General features: G+C 40.6%; 1 protein-coding gene across 3 annotated transcripts in view; it reads left to right on the top strand.

The window, feature by feature from the left end:
* ALG5 (ALG5 dolichyl-phosphate beta-glucosyltransferase) overlaps positions 1–18,394 on the top strand; it is a 47,347-nt gene that overhangs the window by 680 nt on the left and 28,273 nt on the right. Inside the window, exons 1-6 of one of the 3 annotated variants that reach the window (XM_006154184.2) lie at positions 644–709; positions 3,467–3,638; positions 4,013–4,059; positions 6,504–6,572; positions 14,892–14,984; positions 15,209–15,322. In XM_006154184.2, the coding sequence (XP_006154246.1) occupies positions 644–709; positions 3,467–3,638; positions 4,013–4,059; positions 6,504–6,572; positions 14,892–14,984; positions 15,209–15,322 (561 nt within the window). Of the gene's footprint in view, positions 1–643; positions 710–927; positions 1,653–3,466; positions 3,639–4,012; positions 4,060–6,503; positions 6,573–14,891; positions 14,985–15,208; positions 15,323–18,394 lie in introns of those variants that run through there. The other 2 variants (XM_006154186.3, XM_006154185.3) reach the window with 2 other exon arrangements.

The following is an 18,394-nucleotide window of genomic DNA, read 5'->3' as shown; positions in this document are numbered from 1 at the left end:
GTATATAGTACACATAATGGTTAAAGTGGGAAATGTTAGGTATTTTTACCACTAATTTTAAAAGTTAATATCAGACCAAAAACTTTTAAACAGATGAACTGTTTGGGACTATGAATTCTATCTCAATAAAGCTGTTAAACGGGACCAGCAGTTAGTTGTATGGCTATGTCGCTGGACTGCCAGACCTGGTGGCTTAAAACTCACGCCGGGCGCGTGTGCGTGCGTGCCTAAGATCCCGAGAGGAGAATGGAGGAGAAGGGAATCCGGCGTGGCCATCACCCCTGGGGGATGATTTCTCGCTTTCTGTCTCTCTCTGGCGAACGCACGCGCCCTATAGTGAAAACCTCTCCAAAAAAAAAGGAATAAAGCTGTTAAAATGTAGTAGTTGTTTTTCTGATGTTCAAAGTAAGTGGGCTTCTTGCACGTTGGCTAAACCGGCCACCCTGCTGTAGCCTAGCGCGTGCCTCTCTGCGGACTGCGCGACTGTCACGGGAGCTGCTTGTCTTCCTCCTGCCGCGCGGGGGCGCTGTGGGCGGAGGGCGCTCGGCCGGCGCCGCCCCTCTGGCGCCCGGGGGCGGGGCGCGCGGACGAGCTTCCGCGTGTGTGTAGGCGCAGGATAGGGCGTGCGGCTGCGGCGGCCGGGATGTCCAGCCTCCTGCTGCAGCTGGCGGTGCTCGGCTACGGGCTGGCGGCTGCTGCCCTCGTACTGGTGAGGACGGGGTCGGGGACAGGCACGGGCCTGCCTGGTGACTGCGGCTGCCCGGGCGTCCTCTGAGTTGCCTGCTCTTCCATGGTGTCTTTTCATCCAGCTTTCTCCATATTCTTGACCCCAAGATTGCCTCTCCTGGAATTCATTTTCTTCTTCCTCATTCTCCTTTTCTTCGTTTTTGGTCTTGGTTTTTTTTTTTTTTTTTTTAACTAGGTTTTTACCTTAGGGTGCCTGTGCTTGCTGGAGACAGAAAAGGAAAGTGAGACACATTGGGACATGCCATCAGCCCTCCATCCCCTTTTCACTTGCCCTCTAGACCTGGACCCCCTCCTGCCCACCTCCCCCAGATTTCCTCCTGGGCGTGTAGTTTTGCGTTCTGGCCGCACCCGAGGAGGTCTTGAACACCACCCCCACCGGATATGGCTCTCTGGACTCATTTTTTCCTGGTGTGATTAAGCAAATAGCAAGTTGGGACAGAGTACTGAAGGGAGCCATCTGTTTCAGATGGGAATTAATCAGTGGATCCAGAAGACTCCTTAAGGGCACAGGGTGAGCAAGAAGACATGCCTTAGATCTGGTCCTGTTGCCATCTGTCTGGAGTCTTTATGTACCAGGATGTATTAAACTCCAGTTGTACTGCTTCTAAACGGGACAGGACAATGGAATCAAACTAGGATCTTTTTTTCTTTAATTCTGGGAAGACAAAGACATTGTGAACACTTGCTGATACTTAACTGATAGAATATTTGCAAGGTGCCCTCTCTCCCACATAATTTGGCATGATCCTGCCATCTAGTAAGTAGAAAGTACTTTGCCATCCTTGACATTTAGATTTAACCAACTTTGTCTCAGGAAGACCCCTCTTCCATGTTCTCAGAGGGTTTGTAAATCTACAATTGAGGAAAAACAGTGCATCCTGACTTCTCTGGTGATGTGTGTCTAGGTGAGCAAGGAGTCCTGTCTTTTCCTAGTACTTGGAGAGTTCAAGTATTTGAGCAAATCAGGTTTTTGGTTGGGTGTTGTTCTTAGATTAAATCTGCTTTACAGTAATCTGTTGCAGGGACTCGTGTATATATTACAAAGTTGTACTGACTATTGATCCAGCTGACTTGAAGCAATGTTAAGAGCTAATTTTCATTGAGTACTTACTATGTGCTGGGTATCAGACTCAGAGTTTAGTAGGGATTATTTCATTTGATTTTTACAGCAATGCTGTGACATAATTATTAGCCTTAACTTCAGTTTATTGGTGGTGAGAAAACGAGCAGGAGAATGAACTCATGTACTCAAGTGTCACACAGTGGAAATTAGTTTTATGAGTTTTTTTTTTTCATGCCAGAACAAGAAATCATTTTAAAAAATTGTATTAGCAGACATTGGTGATCATTACCTGAATCCATTATTTCACTGAGAGTTGCAAAGTGAAATATTCTTACTGTATCATTCATTCTTCATTTATTAATCTGAAATTTTATAGTGAGAAAAAAATTCATCCTTAGCCATTTAGTTGCCATGAAATACTTTTCATATATAAAAGACAAGATAAAAGGCAGCATGCAAAATAATGAGATGGTTCCATGGCATCTTACAGAGGGGACCAGTTTTTATTTTTAGTATCATTATCAATATATGATTTTCAATATTTTCATGTGTTCCAATCCATTATAGCGGTTATCCTCTTTGATGCTCAAATCATGCAGCATCAGCCAGCGTGAGTCTGTTCCAGTTGGCTTCTTTGTCTTTTCAGCACAGCTCTTGTAATTGTTGTTGGCGTCTTTGCTTTCTGGTAACATAAGCTCTCTTCCACCATTTACATTCCCTGCTCCAGACCTGAGGGCTGGTTGCCTTAAGTTGGAAATTAAATTTAAAAACCACAGTCTGCAGACTCAACTGGCAAGCAGAAACTCTTAACCACTAGTCTGGATGCTACCTCTATGTTCATATTAGTGATTAACAGGAGCATATTCAGTTTCAATATATATTCAATAGAATAGTATAAATGGCCATCAACTTACAAATGAGTAACATTCCAAAAATTTGCAGATTGTTTTGAAAGTGGAAAGCATGCCAATAAAAATGTTACAAAGAACATCATTATGTTGTTATCTTATAACATGGTTATTTCTGAAGCTAGTTCCCAAGTGCATACTGGAAAGGCTCCTTCAAATTTGATACTTTACTCCAAAAAATGCTGTGCTCTGAATTCAAGTTTTGGGTATTGAGAACATTTTTGTAAGCATTACTGATCTCTACTGTGGAGGTCAGGAAAATCTTTCTTACATATCCTGGGTCAGTCTGGTCCTGGATGGGAGGTCTCCTCTCACTCCATACGTTTTAACTGCAGTATGAGCTTGTTTTCTGTCACCTGTAGGCTGCAAGTAGGGATGGAACTTTAGTCTGTGTGTGTGCAAGTATGTGCATGTCACGGATCGGAGTTTCAGGGCATGTAAGTGTACACTGGACTTAACCATAGTGACTGTTTCCTTTCAAGTCAGGGTGAGACAGAGGCTTGGGGAATGACAAGTGAAAAGAGACACCTAAGGCATTGGCACCTTCTCTTCTAATGAAGAAAAGGCAGGCATCAGTTCATGCATAGGAGACTGTCTTCTAATTTTGGAGTTACTTCCAGACCATTACTAAACTCAAAACAGAGTGAATATCCACCAAAAGGAGGAAAAAAATGTCTTGTGCTTTATTGAAACGTAAAGAATGTCAAACCAGCATAACATAATTTCTTTTACACATATCCACTTTTAGATTTCCCTTGTTGCAATTATAACTGCCACAAAAATGCCACCACTTCATCGACATGAAGAAGAGAAGTTCTTCTTAAATGCCAAAGGCCAGAAGGAAACTTTACCCAGCATATGGGACACACCTACCAAACAACTTTCTGTGATTGTGCCTTCTTACAATGAAGAACAACGATGTAAGTCTTTTAAGCCTTGTTTTTGTTTTTGTTTTGGTAAAGGTATAAGAAAAGGAAATGTAAAGGATTTGACTTGTCAGCCCATCAGTAGATGTAGGCTGCAGTGCATGTGGTTGGTAATACTGCAGAAGTTGGGAAAGTGAGTATCGGCTGTAGTGAGTGTATCGGAAGCATTGTGAGGCAGTGGGACTGAAGTGTTCTAGAGAAGTAGTAAGGAGGAAGGGAGCAGAAGACTGGGTATAGCCACCACAGGAAAGTCCCAGAAGAGCTTGCTACATTGTTGGGACTTTTTCCTTATGTAAACTAAGCATGCTGGGGCTTGGTATATTAATCATTTTCAAAAGCAAATTTTAATGTACTTTTTTTTCTTTAAGTGCCTGTAATGATGGATGAAGCTCTGGGCTATCTAGAGAAGAGACAGGTATCATATTTTCTCTTCAGTATGATGTCTGCAGTTAAAAACTAGGTCCTCAACTTGTGGATCCCAAGGTAGATGCACTGTGAGAGGCAGTACTGGAAGAATCCTGATCCTGGGTCCTGGCTGCTCAGCTTGTTGCCAGCTATCAGCCAGCAAGCCCTGCATGTCACGGCCAAAGCAGGAAGTGAGCCCAAGACAAATGAGAAAGCTGAAATTTCTCTTTATGTACCCTCCTACCTACTTTTTATTCTCTTTTGCATAATGATATATTTTAAATTGAGCAATATTGTATGCCTGCAGGCTTTGTATGGTGGTGCAATGCTGTTTTTACTTTTGCATGTTTTGTTTTTTAATTTGCCATAGGGTGCATGCACTCACTGGGGAGGGGAGGGCAGGACACAAAACATCCCCTGGAGGGATAGCCCTGCTGCATTCTCTTCTCTTCCCTTCTCCTCTTAGAATTTTGAGCATCCACACACACGCACCTGACCTGTTTTCCAAGCCACCAAGTCCAGGATTTTTACCACACAGTCAGCAATGTGGAATCCAGCCACCCTACCCCTACCAGGTGGTCCATGATTGTTTTTAAAAAGCTACATTTTGAAAGTCTTACACTTAGGCTGAAATTATTTTGTGTTCTTATTCTCAGGAGTACTCACATAAATTCCTCTTTTGCCCGCAAAAGTACACACATACCCTTCTTTTACAGTGTCAGCCACTGTCACATTCTTCTTATAGAGGTTAATAAGTAAATGAATTTGGGACCAACAGATGTCATAATGGTTATGTTACTGGACTCCCACATAGTCGACTATGGTTTGAGTCCCGGATGCAGCGGCTTCAAATTCATACTGGTGTGTGTGTGTGCATGACCAAAATCCCAAGAGGAGAATGGAAGAGAAGGGATTGTAGCGTGGCCATCCCACCTAGGGGTTCAGTGATTTCTAACTTTCTGTCTCTGTCTGGTGAGTGCACGTACCCTATAGCAAAAATCCCTTAAAAAATAAAATAAAATAAGTAAATTATGGCCAATTACTTTTTTCGTTGTTTTGTTTTGTTTTGCTTTTTTATTTTTTAGCTTGTGATAGGGCATATGGGCTCACCAGAGAGGGAAAGTCAGAGAGCACCCTCCAGGGAGGATGACCACTACACAGCCCCTTCTCCATTTTCCTCTTGAGATTCTGGGCATGCACAGATGCACACCCAGCAGGCTTTTCAAGCTGCAGGGTCTGGACTTGAACCACACAGATGGTCATGTAAGATCCAGCCACCTCACCACCATACCACTGGCTAGTTCTGGTTCTTTTTTTTAATTTGGTTTTTATTTATTTTTTGTGTGTGGTATTTTGGGTTTTTTTTAATAAAGGGAAAGTAGGAGATTATTTTGAGAGGAGCCAGTATTACTCAAAAATATTGAATTTAAAGGGATTTAAGCCCTCATGTGTGAGGCTTCTACCTTTCCTCACATATAGTCTTTACTCCAGCCACATGGACTAGGTTGTGTTGTTTTTGTTCTTATTTTTTTGTTTTTGTTTTTAAGTTTTTTAAATAAGAAAACAGGGCCCTGCGACAGAGCAACATGCTACTGGAACATTTTGCTTTACCACTGGGACCACATGGGAGGCCCATGTTGGATTCTTAGTCCAACCTAAAGGCTGGGGCATAGCAGCATACCTGTAATCCCAGCCAGCAGACTGAGGCAGGAGAATGGAGATATGGTGACACTCTGTCTTAAAATATAAATGTGTGTCTATATTTGTATATATTAAAAAAATAGACTGGGGTTGGCAGGTGGTGTGATGATTAAGGTGCTGAACTCCCACATGATCAGCCATGGTTTGAGACCCAGACCTGGCGAATTGAAAATCATGCTGGGTGTGTGTGCATGCATGCCCAAAATCCCAGGTAGAGAAAGGATCGCAGCATGGCCATCCCTACTCCCTGCCCTCCACCCCCACCCCAGAAGTGATTTCTCACTTGACCGTCTGGTAAGTGCATGCTCTCTAGACAAAAACCTTAAAAAGAAAAGAAAAATAGGTCAGAAAACTTAAGGTGCTAAGGTTGTAAGGCTAAGAAATGGTACAGCCAGGTTGCAATCTCCTCTTTCTGACTTCAGATCTTTTGGGCTCCTTTCTTGTATGCTGTGGCCTCTCTCAAATGAGCCTTGGCATGACACATACTTGGCTTCTTCCACTACAGCAGAGCAGGGCATGCGAGAGGAAGAGTGGGGAGATTTAGTGTTTCTGGCCTCTGCTCTTACCCAGTATTGCTCCTTTTTGTTCTTAGACTTTTTATTTAATGTGCCTTTTGTACTTACTTTATATTCATATTTATACACATCAACACTAAAACAATTTGTTTTTAAACTGTTTATGATGTTTTAAGAATTGTTGATAGCAGTTATGCCACATTGTGATATTTTGTTTTTTTGGGTTTTTTTTTTGCAGAAACAAGATCCTGCTTTCACTTATGAGGTCATAGTAGTTGATGATGGCAGTAAAGACCAGACTTCAAAGGTAACTACACTTGCTGTTAGAATTGCCAGTAGATAGAAAATATGTGAAATCTTATTTCTGATCCCCAGAGAATCCTAAAGCTGTGCCTCATCCTGGTCATTGTCTAATGTGAGTAGTAGGAAAAAGCAGACTTCATTTATTCATTTATTGAAAAGCTAGAAAATATCCCAGCTGTTCCACTGCTTCTTAGGACCAGGGAAGCTTTGAAGACAGGGAGAGAACATACCTGACAGCAGTTCACATTGGACTTTAGAGAATTTTCTTTGCCTAACAACTTATAGCTTCTTTTTTTTCTCTAAGCATAATCCCTTTCTTTCTTTATGCTCCACTTTCCCTTACAGTTCCTAAAACAGTTATGCAAATAGGAAGCAGCCTTCATATATGCCACTGGGTATCAGGTATGTCCTTTCGCATGCCCCTTCTTGGTCTCCCCAAGTCTGAGGGCATTCTCCCTGTTCATTCCCAGACCTGTAACTGCCAGACCTAGTTGCACTGAGGTTTCTAGTAGTACGTTTATTAAATCTCACCACTGGGACCAACAGATGGTGTAGCGGTTCAAGTACTGGGCCTGGTGGCTTCAAACTCACGCTGGACATGTGTGTGCACCCAAAATCCTGAGAGGAGAATGAAGGAGAAGGAACTACGGTGTGGCCATCCTCCCTAGGGGATAATTTCTTGCTTTCTGCCTCTCCGACGAGCGCATACACCCTATAGCAAAAATCTTTCCCCCCACCAAAAAAAAAAAAAAAAAAATTTCACAAGTGTCTTTGAAAAAAAACATCTGAAAGTTTTTATTACTAAGATGCCTTAGTAAGGGCCAGCAGGTGGCATGGTGGTTAAGGCACAAGACTCCCACATGGCCGACTGCAGTTTAAGTCCCAGACCTGGTGGCTTGCTTTCTCTCTCTGGTGAGCACATGCCTCTTACAGCAAATTTAAAATAATAATAAATAAAAACTAATTAAAAAAAAAGAATGCTTTACTGGCCAGTCAGGTGGCATGGTAGTTAAGGTGGTTGTACCCCACATGGTCAACTGCATGATTTGAGTTGTGAACTGGTGATTTGAAAACCATGCCAGGCACATGTGTGCACCAAAAATCCAGAGAGGAGGATAGAAGAGGGATTGTGGCATGGTTATCTCCCCTGAGTGGTACTTTCTCACTTTCTATTTCTCTCCCTGATTCTCTGGTGAGAGTACATGTCCTATAGCAAACTAAAAATAAGGAAAGGGGAAAGAAAAAAGAATGACTCATGTTTTCGAAAATTCTTTGGCATTCATGTTTCTATAATAAAAGATTAATATGTGATGCTTTTAATAGTCTTGTTAAATAGCAACACAGTGGACCTTAAAACAAATGTAGAGAGAAATGTTCATTCACTTGATTATTCATTGGTTAATGATTTTCATTAAATACCAGCCATGCACGAAATCCTAGAACTGGAAGGCCACACAAACACAGCAGCCTATGCCTTTGTGTAAGGTGTCTATGGACAGTCGTCCAACAAGCCCACAGATTCTGGAACCTAGGTAAAAAGTGGAGCAAAAGGTAAAAGGCTGTAATCAAATTCAGAATAAAAGGAAGTAACTATTGGACTAAACTTTCAAGATTGGTTGTGAGTAGGAACAGGAAGGACAATATATTCTGATTTTTAAAATGTGTAACCAAAGGCATAGAGAGACCAGAAAACATTGGTGGGGTCTGCCTTAGGCAGGATAAGTATTATACTTTGAAGAATGAGTGTGATGTGTTAAGTTTCGAGCAGAGACTCTGCGCAGTTTATTCCTACTTCAGGGGAAGATCACAGAAATTAGACCTGCTGCTGAGGTCCCAGAAGTAGCTTTTCCTGAAGAGCACTTGGTGGCCGTTAGCATGGTAACGGCAGGCTGGGAGGACTGGGATGCCCCTACCCCAGCTGGGTAGGTGAGGGACAAATTGGCAGTTGTCCCTAAGACTCCCAAGGTTGAAAGAATTGGAACACTTGAAATCATGTTTAGCAGAAGTTTGTATTTAAAAAGAAAAGAAACTGGCTTACCTAAGTTGTTACTGACTGCTTGTTAATGTCTCATACTCATGAGAGAGATGAGGAAAAAATTGTTTTTAATTATCAGAAGACACACACACTCACCAGAGAGAGACAGAGGCAGAGATGAAGGGAGAAAGCACCCCCGAATAAGGCATGATCACAACAATCCCTTCTCTTGTTTCTCCATCTTTTCAGATTTGGGGCATACACACATGCATCTGACATGTCCTTCAAGCCAGTGGATTGAGATTCCAACTGTACAGTGAACTATGAGGGTTCCTGCTCCCTTAACCAACTAGACTATGGGGCCAGCCTGTATGAAGGAAATTTTATGATTCTTGTTCTAGAGAGACCAAGGAGGCAAAACTTAGCACCAAACCCAGTATAGGAGAATATTGTGGCTGTACAGTGACATTTATTGTACCTTGTGTATTATATTAGAAAGATGAGTAAGTACTCATTGTGAACTAAATTCACGTGTGTGGACAAGTGACAACTGCTTCAGTGCATGAAGGGACACACTATAAAACTACAACACACGCTTCCCTTTTGCAAAAAGGTGTGACTTCAAGAGCATTTGCTTACTTCAGAGCTAGATACCATGTCCCTATAGAGGGAGCCTTTTATCCTAGCCAAGTAGTTTCTTTGGTTTCACTCAGCTCTTTGCTCAATGACTTCATCTTCCTGGTTTTGGTGTCTTGTGATGAATATCAACCTTTGTGCCATTCCAAAGTAAACATCAACAATTCAAAAATGTGTTCTCAGAATAGACATTTCTTCAGCTGTCAGCATGAGCCAAGAGCTCTGACTGGTACAAGAGTATAAAGGTGTTAGAACTCCCTCTTCTTCGAAGGAGTTCACAGCTACCACCAAAGACATGCCTTAGACAATTAGAGTACAATGTGTTAGAAATCTTTCCCAAGAACTGTTTTATGGAGAGCAACTAAGGTAAAAAAGACAGTTAATTATCTCATATGCAAGGAAGTTCTCGGGACAGGTGGTTCTGAAGTCAGATCAACATTTAAACAGTGTCAAGGTGTTAGAATAACATCTTCCCAGTTCTCACACGTTCCCTCATCGTAAAATGGCCACAACTCCAAATAGAATATGCCCCGAAGCTGAGACAACCAGAACTTTAAGAATCTTCTTTGTATGGTGCACAACCTTCCCTCGATGAAGCGGGAAAATGGGACCCCAAGTGAGAGTGACAGTGGACTTGTAAAAAATAAGTACAGACAGACACAGAAGTAGAGAAAAGTAAGGTTAGGCGGACCGGGCGCATCTGATGGAGATCTCCACAGCACTGAGCCATTTCCAGGTTTACTCTTTCATAGTGCAAAGGGAAAAAGGTAAGGCAAAGTAAAGGCAGGTGTTTTCTATTACCCACTGCCGCTGTGGAGCATCTTGCGTCCTGCAGTTCTAAATAAGCCTCCTCGGCCTGCTCTGGCTGACACACAGCTTCCTTTAATTTACACCACCTTGCAGTGCAAAAATAAAAAAATGAAAAAAGAGCAGATCATGTCCTTGTTAGAACTTTTGCTAGTCTTGCAGCATCAGCACAAGGACCGTATCTCTGTCTTTAAAGGTCATTATTTTGTTGCTCAGATTTGGCTGCTCCCTATAGTATGGCACTTTTCTTTTTAACTAGGAATAAAAATTTTCACCAGAAGCCCTGTTCTAACCCCCAGAAGACCTCTGTAAGCATTCACAAGCCAGAATTTGGTCACATGGCCACCAGAGCTGCAAGGGAGGGTGAGAATATGGTTGACAAAAGGATGTAGACCAATCACGATTCATCCCGCATGGCTGCACAATTGACTATGTAAGATGAAGGCCATAATAGGGAAGAAGGAGGCATTGTTTGTTAGATAGGCAGCTACCTGGCAGGGCCTGGCCAGTGCTACAACAGAAGTATGAACAAAGCACCATGGCTGCATTTCTCATTGAGGTTAAGGAATTACACACTGTATGTCAGGCACTAGAAATATAAACTTTGCCTTTTAAGAAGCTCACATCCTAGTGAGGAAGGTCTACAGTTAACATTATGATGAGTAAGGGAACACTTAAATGGGGAAAACGCTTTAGGACTACATATTCTTTTTTTTTTTTTTTGGAGAGGTTTTTGCTATAGGGCACGTGCGCTCACCAGACAGACAGAGACAGAGAGACAGAAAGCAAGAAATCACCCCCCAGGGGGGATGGCCACCCTGCAGTCCCTTCTCCTCCATTCTCCTCTCGGGATCTTGGGCATGCACACACGCCTGGCGTGAGTTTAAGCCATGGGTCCGGGACTCGAACCGCTGTCGACTATGTGGGAGTCCAGCGACATAGCCATTACACTAACTGCTGGTCGCAGGATTACATATTATTAAAATTATACTTTTCTCTTTTTTTTTTCTTTTTTTTTCCACATTTTATTGAGTCACAGAATACCTTAAACTAAAAATATGAACAAAGCTAGAATCTAGTTACAAGTACACTGTCATTTTATCCTGAAACATTTTTTAAAATTAATTTATGTTAATTCCTTGAGCAGCGTCACAGCATGTAAAATGTGATTTCTCATTCAGAATATACTGTATAGTAACATAATCATACTTGTTATTATCAATAATTTTCCAATTCTAGTTTCATATATGTGTGTGTGTGTGTGTGTGTGTGTGTGTGTGTGTGTGTGTATTTTACCCCTATTTCTGACCCTCTGCCATTTCCCACCCTCCTCCCACACTGTCTCAGGTGTCTACAGTTGTTTTCCATTCCTTTTCCCCCCACATTTTATCGATTCACAAAATTTCTTAAATAATCTACTTTCAATAGCAAGTTCATCAGCTGGTATGTACATATCTGTGAATATATGTCTGACTTTAGGTGTGAAACTCTTGAGTAGAATGAATATACTATAAGGTAGCACCTAGCTGATGCAATATAGCTTACTATGGTCATTAAATAGGTATTTTTTAATGTATTTTTTAATTTCAAGAAAACCAGTTTTAACTTTAATAAATCAAAGAAATGCTAAGGAACTTTGCTTAAAACTTAAAGCCAGGAAACAGGTTAGGGTTCTGTTCAAATAGGAGGTACGTGAACCTATTGTCAGCTCAAGACAGGACAAAAATCCTTAAAACTGGAGAACAAAGCCTAAAAGAAAATCAGGAAAGTTTTAGTCAAAGTTACCCGTTCAGTCTCATGTATTTAATCTATCTTCTGTTGTGGCTCAATCTTCCCAGTTACATTCTGTGATATAATATTCAAGTCCAGACTTGTCCCTAAGATTAAGTTGACCATTTTCTTAGTTTTTTAACTCTTATTTCTGTGTATCTGTATTTAATTTTCCTAGGATAGCACTCCCGGGAGAACTTCTTGGAGATCTGGTCTGGTGTTGGTAAATTCTTTTTTTTTTTTTTTTTTTGGAGAAGTATTTGCCATCGGGTGCGTGCACTCACCAGACAGACAGAGAGAAAGAAAGCGAGAAATCACCCTCCAGGGGTGATGGCCACGCCGCAGTCTCTTCTACATTCTCCTCTTGGGATCTTGGGCATGCACGCACACGTGCCCAGTGTGAATTTTAAGCCACCTGGTCCAGTGACATAGCCATTACTCTAACTGCTGGTCTCTGGTATTGGTAAATTCTTTCAGGTTTTGTTTATCTGAGAATGTTCTTGTCTTTTCTTTCCATATGAAGGATAATCTTGCCTGATACAGTATTCTTGGTTGAAATTGCTTTTCCCTTAACACTTTGAATATTTGTTCCCATTCTTTCCTTGCTTGCATTGTTTCTGATGAGAGGTCTGCAGTTAGTCTGATGGGATATCCTTTGTAGGTAACTTGCCGTTTTTCTCTTGCCAATCTTAGTATCTTGTCTTTTTCTGTGGTTTTAGTTAATCTGACTATAATGTGTCTTGGAGAAGATCTTCTTGGGTTGATTCTATTTGGGGTCCTTTGTATTTCTTGGAGCTGGATTTTTAAGAGCCTCTCTAGGTTTGGAAAGTTTTCTTGCAGGATTTCATGAAATAGATTATCAATGCCCTTATGAGTCTCTTTGCCTTCTGGGATACCAATTATATGGATGTTTGGATATTTAATGGTATCTAGTATTTCTTATATATTATTCTCATTTTTTGGGCAATTTTCTCAGTCTTTGTGGTGAATTTTTCTAGGCCAGCGATGCTATTTTCTACGTCTGAGATTCTATTTTCTATATGATCTAGTCTGCTTTTAATACTTTCAAGAGAGGTTTTGACTTCCTGTATTGTAGCCTTCATAATCCCTAACAGGTCCATTTGATTCTTGCTTATAGTGTGTAATTCCTCTTTTAGATCTTGCAAGAATTTTCTTACCTCCTGGATCTCATCAGCTCCTTTCTCCTGCCTCTTTGCAGTTCTTTGTCTTTCTTCTCTTCCATCTCTATTAACTTCATCACTATGAGTATTCTATATTCTTTATCAGATATTTCCATTGAACTGTCTGTGGATAAAAATAAGTTATTCTTTTCCCTTGGAGGAGAGGCATTTTCTTGCTTTCCCATATTTCTTGTGACCTTGCAGTGATTTCTAGTCATCTAATGGATAGTGCGTTTCTTCCTAATTCTTGAAGTTCAGTCTGAGCATTAAGGAGCTTGCAGAGGAGGTGATCTGGAATGTCTTTGCTATTATCCTTTTGTGCAAAAGAGTTAGTAGGTATTGAGGAATATGTTAACCCTAATATTAGTATTTGGATGTTTGGCTATGATTCCCTTAGATCCATCTAGAAACACTGTGAATGGAGATTAAGGAGAAAAGTGATGAGGTAAAAGGAATAAGAAAACAGAGAGAAGGAAAAAAAGAGAGAGAAAGAAGGGGAAAAGGAAAAAAAGAAAAAAACAACCAAAAATATTTATTTTTTTGAAAAAAAGCAAAAAGTAAAAAAAGTGTGGCGTGCTTGCACATTGCGTGAAATGACTAGTTCTCAGCAGCAATGGAGGAGTCTTCTTCTGAAGGCTTGCCCCTTGCCTCTCCTAGAGGGAGGGGGAAATGGGATTATTAGCAAGCTAGAGGATTTGAAAGCCAATTTAAAAAAAAAATTTTTAAAGGAAAAATTACCAAAAAATGCAAAGACAGAGAGAGAGGCAGAGAGAGACAGACAGAGACAGAGAGAAGGCTAAAGGGGTTCTCTACCACTCGAGTTTGAGGGCTGGAGTCTGAATTATCAGTAGAAAATCTTCATTTCTCCTTTGTCCCTGAAATGACTAGTTCTCAGCAGCAATAAAGGAATCTTCTTCTGAAGGCCTACCCCTTCTAAAATTATACTTTCTTTTTTTCTGAGGATGGGCATCAAATCAGAAAGAAGAAATGGTGTTAGAGCTGAGTCTTAAACTGACTTGACAGGTGAGGAAGTAGGAAGGTAGTGTTCTGAGAAGAGGCATAGAAGTATGAGAGCCTGGTATGTTCTAGAAATCTCAAATTGAGGATGGGGAAGGCATGAGCAAGTTTACAACTGAGGAGCCAGTAGAGAAGAAGAGATCGAAGACATAGGCACAGCTATGGTGGCCCAGACAGTAGAAGGCTGCTGCATAGTACTGGAGCCATATCATATGCAAAGGCCTAAGCAGACATTGCTGGTCACCCAGTAAACTGGGTGTGCCTGCAGATGTGCCCGTGCTCTTGACTGGTCAGAAGACTGATGGGGCAGGAGAGGTCACTGCATGACAAGACCCTGTGTCAGGGTCCCTGTCAGTGATCAGGGGTGTGCAGATATGTGCTTTTGTCATGGAAGGAGAGAGGAGAAAGGGAGGAAGGATCAATTTTTATTTATTTATTTTTTTTTTTAAGAAAGATACAGGAGGAGAGGATAAGTTATGATATAGCTCTCTCAAGTATCTCTTGAGCAAAAAAGCTTTGTGGGAAATGGTCCAGGATACATATAACTCCCCCTGGGGAATAAGATTGGTTGTTGATGTGAGCAAGTTATTAACCAGTTTTCAGGATCTGATCACAAGTTTGTACAATCAGCACATGGCTTTTATCTTTCTAGCAACCTAATAGCTTAGGTAAATGAGTCAAGAAAAGTGAAGACTATTACTACCTATTCTAGTGTTTTCCTCTAAAGAAACTGAATTGTGACTTAAGCCTAGAGAGTCAGTGCCATAACTGGCACCAGGAGCTCTACAACTCCTGGATCACCAAAATGTTGGGTGGGTATAATTTAGTTACAGAAGGGGTACGCTGGAGTAGAAAAACTTGAACCAAAATGAGAAACACAGTTTATATAACTCTCTTTGAACCCAGGTTAATTTTATTCTTTTATATAATTTGACAGGTAGCTTTTAAATATTGCCAGAAATATGGAAGTGACAAAGTACGAGTGATAACATTGATGAAGAATCGTGGGAAAGGCGGAGCAGTTAGAATGGTAATACATATTTTCAATATTTTTATCTAAGACATAACGATATTTTGAATAAAACTCTTTTTCAGACTGCAATACATGTAGATTACATATTCGGCTAGTTAGTCTCATACCAGCATTTCATACCTAACATTTCACTATTTAAGAATATTAAAATAGTGAACAACTGAAATGTCCTTGAACTTAACTTTAAGCAACTTTCATTTACTTGAAAATTTTAAATACAGGGTGTATTCAGTTCTCGAGGAGAAAAGATCCTTATGGCAGATGCTGACGGAGCCACAAAGTTTCCAGATGTTGAGAAATTGGAAAAGGGGCTGAATGATCTACAACCTTGGCCTGTGAGTATAAGAATGTATTTTAAATAATATTTAATCAAGTATGCAGGGAGTCTAAAATAAAATTAAAAAGGAGGGACCAGCAGGTGGCTTGGTGGTTAAAGCATTGAATTCCCACATGGCCGACCATGGTTCAAGTCCCCAACCTGGCTACTACTTTAAAATCACACAGGGTGTGTGTGTACATGTATGTCCAAAATCCCAAGAAGAGAATAGGAGAAGGGATTGTGGTGTGATCATCCTCCCTGGAGGGTGATTTCTCACTTTCCTTCTCTCTGTCTCTCTCCTGTGAGCGCATACACCCTATGGCAAAAAGCTTTAAAAAAAAAAAAAGAGAGAGAGAGACAGGAAAGAAAAGGAAAAGGAATTTAACTGAGCCAACCTATGGCCGGTAATTAAGGTAAGTGGATGCCACATGGCCAAGTCCTAGACCTTGCAGCTTAAGAGACTGCCAGCTAGATGTCCATGCATGCCCAAAATCCTGACAGGAGGGAGATGGAGGAGAAGGGATTCAATGTGACCGTGCCCCATGGGGTGGATGCTTTCTACTTTCTCTGTCTCTGTCTTTCTCTCTCTGTTGCTCTCTGGTGAGCACAGACACCCTGTGACAAATTTTTAACCCTGTGGGGGTTATTTAACCTGTAAGTTTAAAAATTAGGAGTTTTTTTTGTGAAATTTTTGTACTATATAAATGTTACAGTCACATAGAAAAGGTAATCATTTTGTTATAAATATTCACTGATTTTCTGAGATTGATTTGGCAATTACGTAGTTAATATTCTGGCTACATCTTTCTCTTGATTTCTAATTGCATAACTACTACCAAGGATTTAAATTTATTGTTCACATTCAGCTACGTCTCTTATGTTAAAGCATATCTTGAGGTTTCCAGATTAGAGCTGAATATATGAAGGTCTCAAAAAGTTCATGGAAAATGCATATTATGAAAATGCTATTCATGGATTTAAAAGAAATTATTTCACCAAGGTCAGGGAGTAAACCAAACAATGAACAGGAAAAAATTGGAAAACTTCTTAAATCCAGTTCCCTTTGTACAGCTATGAAAAGGAAAGGAGTTCTGTTGCCATCTTTGTTTCCTTGCCTTAATCCAATTTTTAGTATATCGTCACTGTAAATACTAAGAGTTCTAAAGAATTAAAGAATATGATTATAATTAAGCTGTTGATTCAGTTTGCACTTTATAGCACCTTCAGGTGCTATAAATATGCCTACTTATTTAAAAGAGTATCACAAACTCACTTGAATTAATTTGAATTCAGTTTGTTAAGTTTTATCACTGTTCATCAGAACACTTTGTGAAGGAGGAAGAAAGGCAGATAAATGATAGGTAAAGTTCTAAAATCCATAGTTTTTGGCTCAACCCAGTGAAAAAAATATTTTCCAGTTGGAATTCATTGTGATTCTGACAAAATTTATAGTCAAATTTATACCAAAAAAAAAAAAGTTCATTTATTTCTTCCGTGAGCAAGAGGGAGGGAGAGACAGAGCGGCATCCATAACAAGACTTTTCAATCCGCACAGTCTCATCCATCCCAGATCTTAGGCACTTCCCTGCCCCAGAGTACACTGGGAGGCCCCAGGATGTGAACCTGTGACTGTTCCGTGAGTCTAGTTGAATTACTGCTGTGTTATCACCTGGTCCCAAACAGTCTGTCATTGCTCTCAGAAAATTTACACTGGGTGGGATCAGCAGATGGTATAATTGTTATATCACTGGACTCCCACGTAATCAACCGCGGTTTGAGTCCCAAACCCGGCAGCGTAAAACTCACGCCAAGTGTGTATGCATGCGTGCCCAAAATCCCAAGAGGAGAATGGGAGAGAAGGGATTGTGACCATCCACTCAGGGGGATGATTTCTTGCTTTCTATCTATTTCTCTCTCTCTTTCTGGCGAGTGCACAGCCCTATAGCAAAAACTTCTACACAGAAAAAAGGAAAAAAAAATTTTACACTGTGAAGGCACCATGCATGGAGGAGTTAGAAGAAAATCTTAATTACTCTAATTCAAATGTCAAACCGTTTCTATAAAGAGCCGTATGGTAAATAATTTCAACTTTGAAGTCGTAGAGTATCAGTGGCACTACTCAACTACAATTATAACACAAAAAAAGGCAGACAATACATAAATGAATGACTATGCCTATATACTAATAAAACTTTATACAAACAACCAGCAGCCCAGATCTGGGCCACCGGGTGTAGTTTGCTTACACTTGATCTAATTCAGTCTTTTTTCCAGTATTCAAAACTTTTCATAACTACCGAGTGACCTTTCAGTATCTACTTGCATAGTTCTAATGATGCCCAAGCAGCTATTCTCAGTTCAGTTATAAATCTCTTCTTTACGGTAAGTGCTAGTCTGTCTCCCCTTTTTTTTTTAAAAAAGAGGTTTTTGCTTTAGGGTCCATGTGCTTGCTGGAAAGAGAAAGAAATAGTGAGACGGAAAGTGAAAAATCACCCCACCAAGGGATTGACCATTCTCCATTCTCCTCCCGGGATCTTGGGCACACATGCGCATGTGCCTGGTGTGAGTTTCAAGCCACCAGGTCTGGGACTTGAACCTCGGCTGGTCATGTGGGAGTCCAGTGACGTAATTGCTATGCCACCTGCTGGCCCCAGTCTTTCTTTAATCAGCTCCTTCACTTGGCTCTACCTTTTGTAGCTACACAGAATAGTCTGCTTCTCTTTGTGATAGTCCTTCTAGTAGTCTAAGCTGTTTTCCATGTGTCTTCTCTTATTTAGGCTGTCAGTAGGTCATCCAGTTTGTAATCATAGCATGTTTATTTTTCTTATCCTGGTAAATTTCTCATTGCGGATGCTTTTCTGTGAATTTGGTTACCACGTTACGTTGTTATCTCCTGCGCCAACTTTTTTTCATGTGCACTGGAACTAAGTCTTTTCTCTCCATCCATCCTTATAGTGGTTTATGGTTATTCATTTGTTTCTGTACATCTTTTGCTTTGTTTTGTTCAGGAATGAAAGTGGTTATTCTCTATTAAACATCAGCTTGTTAGATTTTAGTGTCTACCTATAGGTTCTTATGCTATCTTATT

The sequence above is a fragment of the Tupaia chinensis genome, unplaced genomic scaffold (genome assembly GCF_000334495.1).
Source record: "Tupaia chinensis unplaced genomic scaffold, TupChi_1.0 Scaffold000402_1, whole genome shotgun sequence".
Classification (NCBI taxonomy): domain Eukaryota; kingdom Metazoa; phylum Chordata; class Mammalia; order Scandentia; family Tupaiidae; genus Tupaia; species Tupaia belangeri.
The sequence above is the reverse complement of the archived record's forward strand: the minus strand, read 5'-3'. Positions and strand labels throughout refer to the sequence as shown.